Below are 14,301 nucleotides of genomic sequence, written 5' to 3' on the forward strand. Positions count from 1 at the left end.
CAGGGTGTTTTGAGACAGGGATTCTCTGTGTAGCCATGGCTGTTCTGGAACTCACACTGTAGACCAGGCTGGCCTCGAACTCTCAGAGATCCGCCTGCCTCTGTCTCCCCCCCCCCCAGTGCTGGGATTAAAGGAGTGTGCCACCACTACTTGGCTTAAGTTTTTGAATGGTCCATTGGCCATGGAGTGGAGGGGCAGTGGGAAGGTGAGGAGCTGCTAATATGGATCAGGTAAGAGGTAATGGTGTTGATTTTGGGGGGTAGTTCCGAAGCATAACACTGTAGGCTAGATCTGGGGTGGGACGAAAATAGCAAATGTGAAGATATTACACAGATTTTTCTGTTAATAAACAAATAATGCCAGAATGAACATCACAGAAAGCAACATGAATCTGGGGAATACTTAACATATCAAGAAGCATTACCAACTCTTATCAAGATGTCGAGAGCTATTGCAATTTCTGCACATTAAGATGGCTTAAAACAGCAGCCCTAGAGGATGTCTTAAATTTTTTTATTGCTGTGTGTGTGTGTGTGTGTGTGTGTGTGTGATGCCACATGCCACAACCCCCATAGGGAGGTCAGAGGATGACTTTTAGGAGTTGGTCTTCTAACACATAGATCATGAGGATTAAACTCAGGTGGTCATCTTGGTGCCTTTATCTGCTGAGCCATCTGGCCAGCCCAAGGGTATCTTCTGATTGTCTTAAAAAAAAATACCAATAGGGCTGTGGAGATGGTTCAGTGGTTAGAGAGCATACCACTCTTGGATGATCCAAGTTTGGTTCCCAGCACCCATGTCTGACAGCTCACAATCTCCTGTAACTTCAGCTCCAGGGGGATCTGACACCTTCTTCTGACCCCACTGGAGCCTGTGCTCATGTGCACAACCCCCACACACACAATAAAACCCTTGGTCAAAGGTTATAAGTATCTTTTTTTTCAGATTAGTAAGCCACAGAGTTGGGATTTGAATCCAGGACTAATTTAGAAGTTTGGTTTCTTTTAATTTTTAAGTTTTTATTTATTTATTTATTTTTTAAAACAAGGTCTCACTATGGAGTTCTGGCAGATATGAAAGTACTAAGTAGACCAGGTTGTCTTCAAATTCACAGAGATCCACCTGCTTCTGCCTCTGGAGTGCTAGGATTGAAGGTGTGCGCCACTATGCTTAGCTGCCCCGCCCCAATTGATATAGACTCTTGGTACATAGCCAAGGTTGGTTTTGAATCTCATGACCTCCCAAGTGCTATGATTTCATCTTAAGTTGGAACTTCTTTCTCACTCCAGTTCTGCTGGAGGGAGCTTCTACTCACTGCTAAGAAACGGCTTGAAGATCTGTCTGTCCTTCCAGGGAATGTCCACCGACTCTCTGTATGGCTGATGGTGTCCTCTGTTATGACATTTCTTAGATTTTTAGATCCTGTGGGACTACCTGCTTCCTCTTCAGCCTGAAGACCCCTGCGAGCAGTCTATTGTATATCTCCAGTGTTTAGCACGTAGAATGAGTGACTGAACGCCAAATTCTGACCTTGTCTTGTCTCTATATATTCAGTGCATAAGTAATCAAATTCCTCTAATTATGGTTGATAATTTCTGGCAGCTTCTTTCTCCCCATCTTCACTCTCAGGCTTAGCTTTGGGGTCTTTGATATAAAATAGGAAGAATCTTTAAGTTGACAAAGCAGTCAGGAAACTTCCTTCGAAAGACTTCATGACCTTGGAACATGACCCACAGCTAACTTGTTCAGAGGAAGGGAGTGAACCATTCTCGGTAGATGAAAGAACATGGAAAGGCACAGGCTCAGAAAGTTGATTTTTATAGTATGTGTTGCTAATGGTAAGGAGGCTTGTCAGGTTGAGGTCAGTGCCTCGCGGCTGGGAAAGCAGGACCATGTTGGGGCATTAAAAAGCTTGAGCGTGAGACTTTTTCCTGTATGTGGTAAATATACATCTATTCAGGAAAACAGCACGGAGGATAGCAGGTGCCTGTGTCAGAGGCTCTTGTACAAATGCTTGTTTCACTATCATTCAGATAGCTTTCAGACTCACCATAATAGCTACTAGCTATTTCTCTGATCGCAGTGTGCCTGGCACAGTACTTGACATACGTGATATTATCGAACCCTCACAACATCCCTGTGAAAATGGGTGGTGTTAATGCTATAAGGAAGGAATGATGCTCGCACGTATGAATTAATAGCGTTCCCAAATACACGCAGCCTGAAAGCACAGACCCGAAGAAGTTTCAAAGGACTAGATTATTCTTTGGTAAGGGGAGCTTCAGGGTTTTCTGTTTCAGTAATACCCGACCTAGGTCTCAGACGATGGCTAATGGAACTTCAGTTGGTTCAATGAATGCATGACTTTTCTTTCACTTCTCTCCACTAGAGAAAGCACGAGGCAACGTCTCTTGGGGAGCCTCCTAGCCACCAGGGGGTGCTATAGTCATTTCCCTTCATCCCAACAGAAAGGCGGATGCCTGGCTTCCTTCCTCTTGTTGCTTGTCGGAGCTCAGCCAATCGCTGCTCTCCGAGAGCGCCCGGACACCAGTGGGCGGGGCCTAGGGCGATGCCCTGCGGGTCACTGGGAGCGGCGACGTCCGTGTTGCTCCCGGCTAGCGGGCGCATCGCGGAGCCGGTCCGGGGCTTGCGGGCTGGGCCGCAGGTGAGTTCCTAGGGCCGAGGGCACTTCCCTTCCCTGGATCGCCGGCCACGAGTCCCACGGGGTCGGGTTCCTGGCCGTGTCCTAGTTGAGGGAGGGATGGTCTCCGGAACCGTCCCGGCTCCCGCTAGCTCTCGGTGGCCGAGTGTTGGCTGCAGTGAGAACTTGTCCGCGTCAGGCACCTGCAGGCCGGAGGATTACCAGAGCACGTGTGTAACTGGACAGGGGACCGGGAGCTGATGACCCTGGCCGCTGGCGCTCTCATTCCCAGACTTGACTGGGGCTGTCAAAGGTGATTCTTGTCGGACCTCTTCTGTCTGTTCATGAAATTGAAGTGTAACTTCCGGTGGGATCTGGCACAAGCACGGGTTTCCGGGTGGCCCAGTTGACCTGTGCCTGGTCTCTGGCAGGCTCCCTTGCATGCTGGGTTGGAAACAGGCGTCGGTATTTGCGATACACTCTACTTACATTTTGATCTCCTAGGGATGACTTCATGACGTCTAGCTGCTTGTGATTGTATTCCTGCCCCTTTGTGATTGTGGGTGGGAGATGGCTGTAAGTCTTACATTAGCGACTTGTTTATGCTGCCAATCATGCATTCAATCAACAAACCGTTTTTGGAGCTCTTTGCCAGGGAGGATATCGCGGGTGGGTAAGAGGCATAGAGCATAGGAGGATGCGGACAACCTTGGTCCTTAACCTCCCGGAGCTTCAAGGTGTTTTGAGAGATACCAACAAGTAGGGTAAGCCCACACAATGCCTGTCACTTGAAAATAGTTGTATTGGATACGTGGATGACTGGACTATGAATAAGACCATACAGAACCTGTGTTTTACATGTAAGAGAATAGTAATTGTAGACTGATACTTAAGGCAAATTGGAAAATTGAATGGAGAGTCGCTACTTAGGAATAGTGTGAAGAAATTGCACCTGGTATGCACCTGTAATCATAAGCCCTTGGGAAGTGGAAACAGGAGGATCGGCAGTTCAAAGCCATCCTCAACTAAATTAAGGGTTTGAGGCCAGGCTGGGTGACATGAGAACCTGTCTTAAACATCATAAAAAGATAGAAAATAGATGGAGAAGTATTGGGTTTGGTGTTCTTCTGGGCTTCCCTCTTCCTTAATGTGTGCATTGTAGGATTTTGCAAATCTCATGGTATAACCTTAGAGCACACAAGAAAGGAAGTCATTCAATGTAATGGAAAGCTAAGCTAATGAGGAGCTGCAGGAGGCACTTCCTATCTATGTCTGTGGTTTAAACAGATACCATGCACACATCTGCAGAGTGTTCTACTGGAAAAAGCCCAGGCTTGGCCTTAAAATTCAGTGCACCTGCTGCTTGTAGTGATTTTGGCATAATGTCTTTGAGCCACTGTGGCCTGGGACAGGAATCCGGGCAAGTAATTCCTACATCATAGAGGTATTGTGAGGATCAGGTGATGACCAGAGAGCTACCGGGAGCAGAAGGCCTGGTGTCAAGTCAAGGGACTGGGAAGAGAAGCCTGAGTCTGCTACAGTTCTTCATCCCTGGTAGTTCATGGATAGACTCAGGCCCATAAGACACTCGGCTCTCTCAAAAGAGAACTAGAACCAAAGGGAGAAAGGGAGAGCCGTCTAATCCTCCACGAGGCTTGGATGTCTCACCCCAGAGCAGAGAGACAGCGGTGCTGGAGAAATACTTAACATAAGTGACTTCATGCTGATGACTAAGGAGTGAATGTGAGGGTTACAGATTCTCGTGTGTGTGTGTGTGTGTGTGTGTGTGTGTGTGTGTGTGTGTGTGAGAGAGAGAGAGAGAGAGAGAGAGAGAGAGGGGAGAGAGAGAGAGAGAGAGAGAGAGAGAGAGAGAGAGAGAGAAGAGTTTAGCCCAAGGCCAGCTTGGAATAAGTTCTCAGTCGATGGTAGCTAGCATCAGTTCATTGCCAGTAGCCTTTAATGATTGTAATGATAATTAAATAATGGTATAAGTAGCAGTTTAATAGTGGTAATCACTTGTGACTAAGTGGCCATTTGAGTGAGTGGGTTTGTATATTACTTTGGTATTTCATTGCAGAAGGCCCTAGGAGGCAGCTCCATGATTTTTTGTTATTTTTATTTTACAGCGTTTTCCACAGGGACTTTCCAACTATTAGGGTTCTAGGGCATCTGGAGTACTGTATTCACTTGTAGTGTTTCTGGGAGCTTACTGTGCAAGCGTGAGGGTGTGAGTGTGGTTGACAGAGGTATATTTTGAGGGTGTTTTGGCTGGAATTTGTTAACTGTAGGTTACTGTCATTGTTAGAAAAGCTCAGTCCAGAATGGGCTTAAAACCTTTATCAATCTTTAGTCCAGGGTAGTTAGGTAATGGATCATTGTTTTTGGTTTAAATAAGCCCCTTGTACTTTACTCAAGGAAAAGGAACTCATTATCAAAGAGTCGGAATCCAGAGTGGAACTGTGTGTGTGAATATGTAGTTTCACAGAGCAAAGACATCTTTTCCCTTCCTGAAATGTTGAAAGACTAGGGGTGGGGGGAAGAGGGCTTGAGGTCACCCCAGGTTTGAAGCTCCATTCGGTGACACTTGGAGATTCCTTGTGGAGAGCATCTGCTCACAAGAGTACTGTCGTTCATGGAGATTGTACCCACTTCCTTAACCGTCGAATCTTTCACAATTTCTTAGAATATTTCAGGGACCCAACTGTTCCACAAAACACAGTGGCTGCTTGCTGCTCTGAGGGGCAGACACTCAATTCCCAGTGCCAGGCTGCCTGGTAAGTAGAGTGCCCCCCATGGGGATGCTCGTTTCTCCCTAACTCGCTCTCCCTAACGTACTCTTTTCTTCTACAGATGTCATGTGGCCTGTGCTGTGGACCGTGGTGCGTACCTATGCTCCCTACGTCACCTTTCCTGTGGCCTTTGTGGTCGGGGCTGTGGGCTACCACCTGGAATGGTTCATCAGGGGAAAGGATCCTCAGCCTGTGGAGGAGGAAAAGAGCATCCTGGAGCGTCGAGAGGACCGAAAGCTGGACGAGCTGCTAGGCAAGGACCACACGCAGGTGGTGAGCCTTAAGGACAAACTGGAATTTGCCCCAAAAGCAGTCCTGAACAGAAACCGTCCAGAGAAGAATTAATGGAGGGCACAGGTCCCTGTGGTCCACAGGGCTCTGACATGCCCAGTCACCATGTCGACCCAGCTTCAGAACATACATCTGATTTGCTTTGCTGCTCATTCCGGCCCCTTCTGCATCCCACAGCCACAAACATACTGGCTGGTCCATTATGGCTGTACAGCTGCAGCAGCAGGGGCCAATGAAGAGGAAGGCTGCTTCTGTTGGATGGGCTGTCTCCATGACTGCGGGCTTCTGATCTTACCTGAGAGCATTGCAGGGAGGAGCCCTGGGGAATGAACACTGCTCTCAGGCTCCCCGGGGAGGGGCTTGGCCTCAACTTTGAATGGTTAGGGTTTGTTGTTGTAGTTTTTGCACTGGACAGAAATCAGAAGTCTCCCTTGAAGTGTTTTTCCTGTTGGCTGGCACATTTGTCCCTTTCTAGGCTCAGGAGTGGATTCTCGGGAAGGAAAGCACCTTTTTGTTGTGGGGAGCTCGGGCTGTTTACCTTGGGGCAGAAGGCATATGCCTGGAAACAATCCCTGTCTTCCACCCTTCCTCACATGTAGTGAGAACCTCAATTAAAGTGGCACCTAAGACATATTGATGGAATTCTCTGTTTTCTGGATGGGGTCTGGGTTCTCTGAAGAGTTACTGCAGGCATTTGGGGGTATGACATCAGTAGTGACTGGACTTCCCAAGACTGTGAACACAGCCAGAAGCTGTGTTTTACTGAGTGCTAGACTCCTGAGACACAGGTTCCCAGAGTCTTTTTATCATGCTTGCACGAGGCTGCAGCATCTCTAGGGTCTAAATCGCTAACACACACATTCAGAGATATTTACATGGTGAAGAAACTGGGCAGGAATGAGAAAAGGTCACCCACACTCCCAGTGCTCCAGTGCAGATGCTGATCACCTACACCCCCAATGCTCCAGTGCAGATGCTGGTCACCTACACCCCCGATGCTCCAGTGCAGATGCTGGTCTACACCCCCAGTGCTCCAGTGCAGATGCTGGTCACCTACACCCCCGATGCTCCAGTGCAGATGCTGGTCTACACCCCCAGTGCTCCAGTGCAGATGCTGGTCACCTACACCCCCGATGCTCCAGTGCAGATGCTGGTCTACACCCCCAGTGCTCCAGTGCAGATGCTGGTCACCTACACCCCCAGTGCTCCAGTGCAGATGCTGGTCACCTACACCCCAATGCTCCAGTGCAGATGCTGGTCACCTACACCCCCAGTGCTCCAGTGCAGATGCTGGTCTACACCCCCAGTGCTCCAGTGCAGATGCTGGTCACCTACACCCCCAGTGCTCCAGTGCAGATGCTGGTCACCTACACCCCCAGTGCTCCAGTGCAGATGCTGGTCTACACCCCCAGTGCTCCAGTGCAGATGCTGGTCACCTACACCCCCAGTGCTCCAGTGCAGATGCTGGTCACCTACACCCCAATGCTCCAGTGCAGATGCTGGTCACCTACACCCCCAATGCTCCAGTGCAGATGCTGGTCACTTACACCCCCAATGCTCCAGTGCAGATGCTGGTCACCTACACCCCCAGTGCTCCAGTGCAGATGCTGGTCACCTACACCCCCAATGCTCCAGTGCAGATGCTGGTCTACACCCCCAGTGCTCCAGTGCAGATGCTGGTCACCTACACCCCCAGTGCTCCAGTGCAGATGCTGGTCACCTACACCCCCAATGCTCCAGTGCAGATGCTGGTCTACACCCCCAGTGCTCCAGTGCAGATGCTGGTCACCTACACCCCCAATGCTCCAGTGCAGATGCTGGTCACCTACACCCCCAGTGCTCCAGTGCAGATGCTGGTCACCTACACCCCCAGTGCTCCAGTGCAGATGCTGGTCTACACCCCCAGTGCTCCAGTGCAGATGCTGGTCTACACCCCAATGCTCCAGTGCAGATGCTGGTCACCTACACCCCCAATGCTCCAGTGCAGATGCTGGTCACCTACACCCCCAGTGCTCCAGTGCAGATGCTGGTCACCTACACCCCAATGCTCCAGTGCAGATGCTGGTCACCTACACCCCCAATGCTCCAGTGCAGATGCTGGTCACCTACACCCCAATGCTCCAGTGCAGATGCTGGTCACCTACACCCCAGTGCTCCAGTGCAGATGCTGGTCACCTACACCCCAATGCTCCAGTGCAGATGCTGGTCACCTACACCCCAGTGCTCCAGTGCAGATGCTGGTCACCTACACCCCCAGTGCTCCAGTGCAGATGCTGGTCACCTACACCCCAGTGCTCCAGTGCAGATGCTGGTCACCTACACCCCAATGCTCCAGTGCAGATGCTGGTCACCTACACCCCCAGTGCTCCAGTGCAGATGCTGGTCACCTACACCCCAATGCTCCAGTGCAGATGCTGGTCTACACCCCCAATGCTCCAGTGCAGATGCTGGTCACCTACACCCCTAATGCTCCAGTGCAGATGCTGGTCTACACCCCCAATGCTCCAGTGCAGATGCTGGTCACCTACACCCCAATGCTCCAGTGCAGATGCTGGCAACATTTTGTTGTCCTCACTGTGCCCTCTCAACAGCTGGGATGGAAGGCATGTGCCACCCTGCCTAGCTTTCTGTGTGAGTCTTAAAGAGTTTATGGCTATTCTTTTATATTATTTTTATAGATTATTTTTCATCATAACCATATGGTGGTTGGCATTTTTCTGGGGCAAGGAAGTTGCTGAGATGGAACCCAGAGCCTCACACATGCTAGACAGTCACTGAGTTACATTCCCAGCCCTCCCTTTATTTTTTAATGAGAGAGTCCTAATAGGTCGCCAGGATGTGCTTACTTTTTGGCCCTCCTGCCTCAGCCCCATGAGTAGCTAGGATTATAGTAGGATTTTAGGCTTGTGCTACTAAGATGGACTTTATCATTGTTTTCATGCATGCTTTTTTTCTATAGTTGTTTAAAAAATAATTTTGCCAGGCAAAATGATTTTTATGGCATAGGCCTTTAATCACCGCACTCAGGAGGCAGAGGCAGGTGGTTCTCTGTGAGTTCGAGGCCAGCTTGGTCTACACATTGAGTTCCAGGACAGCCAGTGCTATACAGAGAAACCTCATCTGGAAAAACAAAATTATTTTATCATAATTGTGTGTGGGTGTTTTGTCTGTGTGTAATCTATACCATGTGCTTGCCTGGTGTTACATAGAGGCCAGAGGAGGGTGTCAGATTCCTCTGGAACTGGAGTTGTGGATGGTTTTGAGCTGCTGTGTGGGTGCTGGGTCTCAGACTCATGTCCTCTGGAAGAGCAGCTGGTGCTGTTAACCACTGAGCACTAACCCTCTTTCCAGCCTGTGTTTCTAATACTTTCTAGAAATGATTGATTGATTGATTGACTGACTGACTGACTGATTTTGGGTGTGTGTGTGTGCAGTGCATGTGGAGTTCAGAGGACAACTTCTGGGAATTGGTTCTCTCCTATCTTATGGGTCCCAGGGACTAATGCTGGTCATTAAGGTTGGCAAGTAGGTACCTTTATATACTGTGCCATTTTCAAGCCCTCATTATTGTTTTTGTTTGTTTGTCTTAATATTTGTTTGTATGTATACAATGTGCTGGTACCCACTGAGGCCAGAAGAGGGTGCCAGATCCCCTGGGACTGGAGTCTCAGGTGATTGGGAGCCACCTGATTTTGGGTGCTGAGAACTGAACTCATGTTCTCTGGAAAATATGGCTCTTAACCACTGAGGCATCTCTCTAACCCCCTTCATCACTGTTTTTAGTAGCTGTGCAATTATGTACCCACCAAGTGAAGCTATAGCAAAAGCTGACTCAAGTTTTCCTATTGCTGGGTATAGGTATTGTTCTTGCTCACAAGTTTAAATGCTACGGTGACTGCCCCTGCATTATGGAGTCAATGGTAGGAACGACAAATGACCTTGGGTGAAGTAAGTCTCCATGCATTATACAAAACATCCTTCCAAAAGGACTGTGGTATATGTTACCTGAGGTGATATTTATAATTTATTAAAGCTTGCTTGCCTGACAATTTAGAAAGCAAAGTCAGCCACAAGCCACAGAAGCCAGGCACATACCTTTAATCCCAGCAGCCAAAAGTTAGGAGGTGGTGGTACATACCTTCAATCCTAGGACTCAGGATTGAGAGGAAGACGGGTCTCTGTGAGTCCAAGGCTACCCAGATCTACACAAGATTGATTCAGTCCTAAAGAGAAACAGATCACACAAAGATGATCAGCACCTGGGATCACGAGCCTTTGATCCCAGCACGAGAGGGTATAAAAGACAGGAGCAGGGTATTAAGTAGTCAGTACCAGGGATTCATTCTCCAGCCACGCTAAGAATGGGAATCCCCCTCCTGTTAGAGGTAAGAGCTTTCTGGTAGCCCAGCTGCTTTGCTTCCCTGATCTTCAGGTTGAACCCCAATATCTGTCTCAAGATGTTGCTGGGGCAACAGCTAGCACTCAGGATGTCTCTGGGGGAGATTTTAAAGGGAGTGAGAGCAGAGGGCTGGCTGGAAGAAGCAGACGGCTAACCCAAGTGAGCAAAGAAAGCACAGCCACCATCTATTTGATTGAGCGTGAATCTGTCTCTAAATGAGGAAGGCGCCTCTCCTGTTGTCTCAGGAATCATCTCCCCAGAGGTCTGATGGATGGCACCATGTGGAGATGCCAGCTATGGAGTGGGCACCCTGGGAAGAGGGGCACATGGTGGCCTGGAAGGGAAGAAATGCCATCAGTGCCTAAGGGGATTGTTGGAGTTGTTTCCGAACATATCTGATGGGGGGGGGGAGTTTAGGAGCATCTGTGTACCACCTGAGAAAGGATGAAAGGACAGGTTCTGAAACAACAGCTAAGCAGAGCTTTGGCCAGCCCTGGTAGGCCAGTGATGGGAACATTAATAGCCTGGTGCTGTCACTCTGTGGCTGTTCTTAGTATTACCAGACCTGTGACTGCCCCACTGGACAAAAGTTGAGTCCATGTTGATGCTGCAGGAGGCAGTCAAGTGACCAATGAGTGGCTGGGCAGGCCAGGCTGGAAATTGGAAACCACAGGCCTGTCAATAGGGGGCAGTAAAGATCCAGCTTTCCCTTTGTTCTGTTCACACAGGGGAACCAGGTTTTCTTTATCTCCTTCAAAGATGCTAGAAATTGAATGGAGTTTTCCTTTTACTTCCCTTTGTAGAGCCTATTTCACAAAAAGGAGTGACAACTCATTAAAGAAAATCTGGAGCTGGGCATTTAGTTCAGTTGGTAGAGTGCTTGACCATCCACACATGAAGTCTTGGGTCCTGTCTGTGGCACCATATAAACGGGGTGGTGGTGGGGACATGCCTGTGACCCCAGCACTTGGGAAGTAGAGGCAGATCGATCAGAAGTTCAGGGTCAGGCTAGTGAGACGTTCCATGGGTAAAGACTCTTGCCGTGCAATTTGGTGGGGAGAATTCAATCCCAGGAACACGCAAGACAGTGGGTAGGAAGAACCAACTCCTCAAAGTTGTTCTGTAGCTATCACTTACGTTGTGCTGTGGCGTGTACATAAATTCTAACACCACAAGGAAGAAAGTTGCCTCCCCTAATAAGACCTAAGGGATATGTGTCTTTACTATCCCCAGAATTGGATTTCCACGAAAGCACATTTGGAGTCAGGTGCGGCAGACTCCTCCTCTGACTACATGTGAGACCTGTGTCAAAAATCAAAGCAAAACCCCATCCCACAAAGAAAAAGAAAGAAAAAAACCCCAGCAAACCATATTTATTTATTTGAGTATCCCAAGTGCCTGAGTGTGTAGTTCAGTGCACCCTGGATAAAATGTTGAAGGATGGAAAGAAAGCCACAGAAACAACAAAAAAGGTTTTTCCCATAGATGTTTTTAGATTTTTCAGATATTTTAGAATAACCCTGTCCCCAAGGGTGTACCTCCTACCGGCGCCTGGCTGAGAAAGGCCTATCTTTGGAAATCCAAGTGCTCCCTTCCTCCAACCTCACTTTGATTTGCCTCTTTTTAAGTAATTTCATTTCCTAGGGCACGTCCTTGTTGAATTTATGCCTCCAGTGAGTCTATTAATATTCTCAGCTAGACCTTTCTTTCCCACGGGCTGGCTGAGGTCTGTGACTGCTGTAATGTCGATAAGATGGCACCTGCCCTCTTGCCTCTGCACAGGTGACAATTTTAAGTAGCAGGGTTTGTCTGCATGTAGCCAAATCCAGGTCAGAGTTTCTGGGATGAGCAAGGCATGGGCTGGTTTTCTCGGTGAATCATGCTTGCTGATTCACCTTGGAGACATGTGAATCATGTCTTCTCATTGGCCCAACAGTCAAGGTTCACTGAGACATATTACTAAATGGATGTACTTTGAACTCTTTGCTTGCTCCTTACCCCTTCCTGGGTCTTTCCCCAGCCCTATGATGAATGGACTTTGGAGTCCTGTCTGAGCATAGCGGGACTTACTTCTGCCCCTCACTGGTGCTTTTCCACTCTCTGGACTCTTCCCGAGTCTGCTGTGTTAGGACAAATCAGCTGGGCAGCCGCCAGGACAAGCCTTTGACTTTTGTCAGCTTCTCGAGGCCCTGGGTAGAGGACTGGATAGGGAGGAATGAGCGGCAGAATCTGGTTTGGGAACCAAGCCTTCAGAGAGAAAAGGCTGGCTGTGTGTATGTGGATACATGTGTGTATGGGTGCATGAACATCAGCTTTCATGTATGCAGGCCAGAGGTCAGCATCAGATATCTTCCTTATTCACAAACAACCAGAGCTGAACGGTTGAACTAGACTGGCTGGCCACCAAGCCCCTAGGAACACTTTGACTGCTCCATCTCCTGGGACGCAGTGGCTCTGTCTTGACTCATCCTTTCACTCTGGGGCGGTCCCTTAGTGCTGAGCTAGGTTGTGTGGCAGAGGGAAAATCAAGGGCCACCTGTAGACTCGAGTTTTGTCTTCTACTTGGGCAACTACTTGAATGACCAAGTCATTGAGCCTCTCTGAACCTTGATGTCTTGGCCTATAAAAGGGTGAGATTTTGATAAATAACATGAAATTTTCAGCATCTAAGGCAGTGGTTCTCAACCTTCCTAATGCTGCAATCCTTTAATATAGTTCCTCATGCTGTGGTGACCCCAACCATAAAATTACTTTCATTGCTACTTCGCAGCTGTAATTTCACTACTGTTATGAATTCTGATGCGCAGGATATCTGATATGCGACCCCTGTGAAAAGGTCACTCAACCCTCAAAGGGGTTACAACCCCCAGGTTGAGAACCACTGCTCTAATAGCTGGATGCAATCCTGGTGAGTGGGGAAGAGGATACAACATCCTTGGCTGGATGACCACAGAGGTCCCTAACAGGCTTGGCTAAGGACATCTCATTTTATAGACTCCAACCTGGCCCAAGGGGTCTGGGATCTCAGGCTTTAGACCTATATATAGTGTGCAAAGTGAGAGCCAGGGTGAGGAGCCAGCAAGAGTTCACAGATCTGGAGAATGGGTGGAGGACAGAGTCATAGACTGGAAGACAAGAGAAGAGGGTGGCTTGGGTTTTGCCTTCTGGTCTCTAGCTTTCCTTTGCCCCACCTTCACACTGGGACACTTACCCCACCTTGTACTAGGAATGCTGTTACTTGACTCCTGCTGGTAGTGCAGGAGATGCCCAAGCCAGTGCTAGCTATATGACCCAGGAAAGCCTCCCTTCTGTTTGAGTGGGATGGCAGCCATTCTGAACAAAGCAGTGTAAATAAGTGGTCTTTGATTCCTCGCCGTACATAGATAGCCTCTTTTAAAAGTGCTCGCTAAATACAAGTCACAGGAGGAAATCATCTACAAAGTGAAGAATAATTAGCAATTGGAAGATCAGTTTTCACCCTGTGCCAGCGGTGGCTCTCATCTACCTCGTAACAGTTCATTCCTTATGAATTACATTTGCTAGCATTATTTATCTGTTTTTGAAATCTTTTTTTTTTTTTAACGGAATACAGAGGTAAACCTTGGCTTTCAAAAAATGTTAAATGGGTCCTCCAAATTACTGAGATTTAAACAGATCAGTAGGTTCCCTGCAAGGGCAGCTAATATTTTTTTGGGGTGGGAATCCAAATGTGTTTGTGGTTTGTGCTCCCCTGCCCTTGTGCCTCATACTCAATTCCAGCCACTCCACTCCCCACCATCTTCCCATGTGCCTCTCAACCTGAGCTTGGAGGTGCGGCTGGAGCTCTGTCCATCCATGGCTTCTGGATGTGGCATCCTCTGCAAGACTTGGGTGGGTCTCTTTAAACAAAGCCCCCGGCACTGTCACTGTGCACAGCCCTTTGCTTCTCCCTTGCTTGCTGCGCAGCCACTTCAGGCCTGAAGCTATTTGGGCTAAAAGCTTTTGGGATGACGTATCTGGTGTCCTCGATTGAGCCTTAGTGATATTGTCTCTTTTGGGTGGGTGGTGGTGTCTTTGTGGCCATATCCCTTGACATGGACAGCATTTCTATGTCCCGTTCTAGCTTTCCTCTGCCACTGAACCCTTTTAAATGAGCTGTTATGGTGGCTCATGCCTGTAGTCCCAGCACTTTGGAAAGGCAG

General features: G+C 48.5%; 2 protein-coding genes across 3 annotated transcripts in view; both read left to right on the plus strand.

The window, feature by feature from the left end:
* The window catches only part of Zmym6 (zinc finger MYM-type containing 6), a 301,190-nt gene that overhangs the window by 155,091 nt on the left and 131,798 nt on the right, over positions 1-14,301 (plus strand). The window lies entirely within an intron of this gene.
* Smim12 (small integral membrane protein 12) lies at positions 2,587-6,354 on the plus strand. 2 transcript variants are annotated; one of them, XM_051188841.1, is made up of 2 exons: positions 2,587-2,665; positions 5,492-6,354. In XM_051188841.1, exon 2 carries the CDS (start codon positions 5,497-5,499, stop codon positions 5,773-5,775), a length of 279 nt encoding a protein of 92 aa, XP_051044798.1. In that variant the 5' UTR covers positions 2,587-2,665; positions 5,492-5,496; the 3' UTR covers positions 5,776-6,354. The 2 variants fall into 2 exon arrangements, with proteins under 2 accessions (XP_051044798.1, XP_051044799.1); XM_051188842.1 differs by lacking the exon at positions 2,587-2,665 and adding an exon at positions 5,327-5,415.

This window comes from Phodopus roborovskii, unplaced genomic scaffold (assembly GCF_943737965.1).
Source record: "Phodopus roborovskii unplaced genomic scaffold, PHOROB, whole genome shotgun sequence".
In the NCBI taxonomy this organism is placed as follows: Eukaryota; Metazoa; Chordata; class Mammalia; order Rodentia; family Cricetidae; genus Phodopus; species Phodopus roborovskii.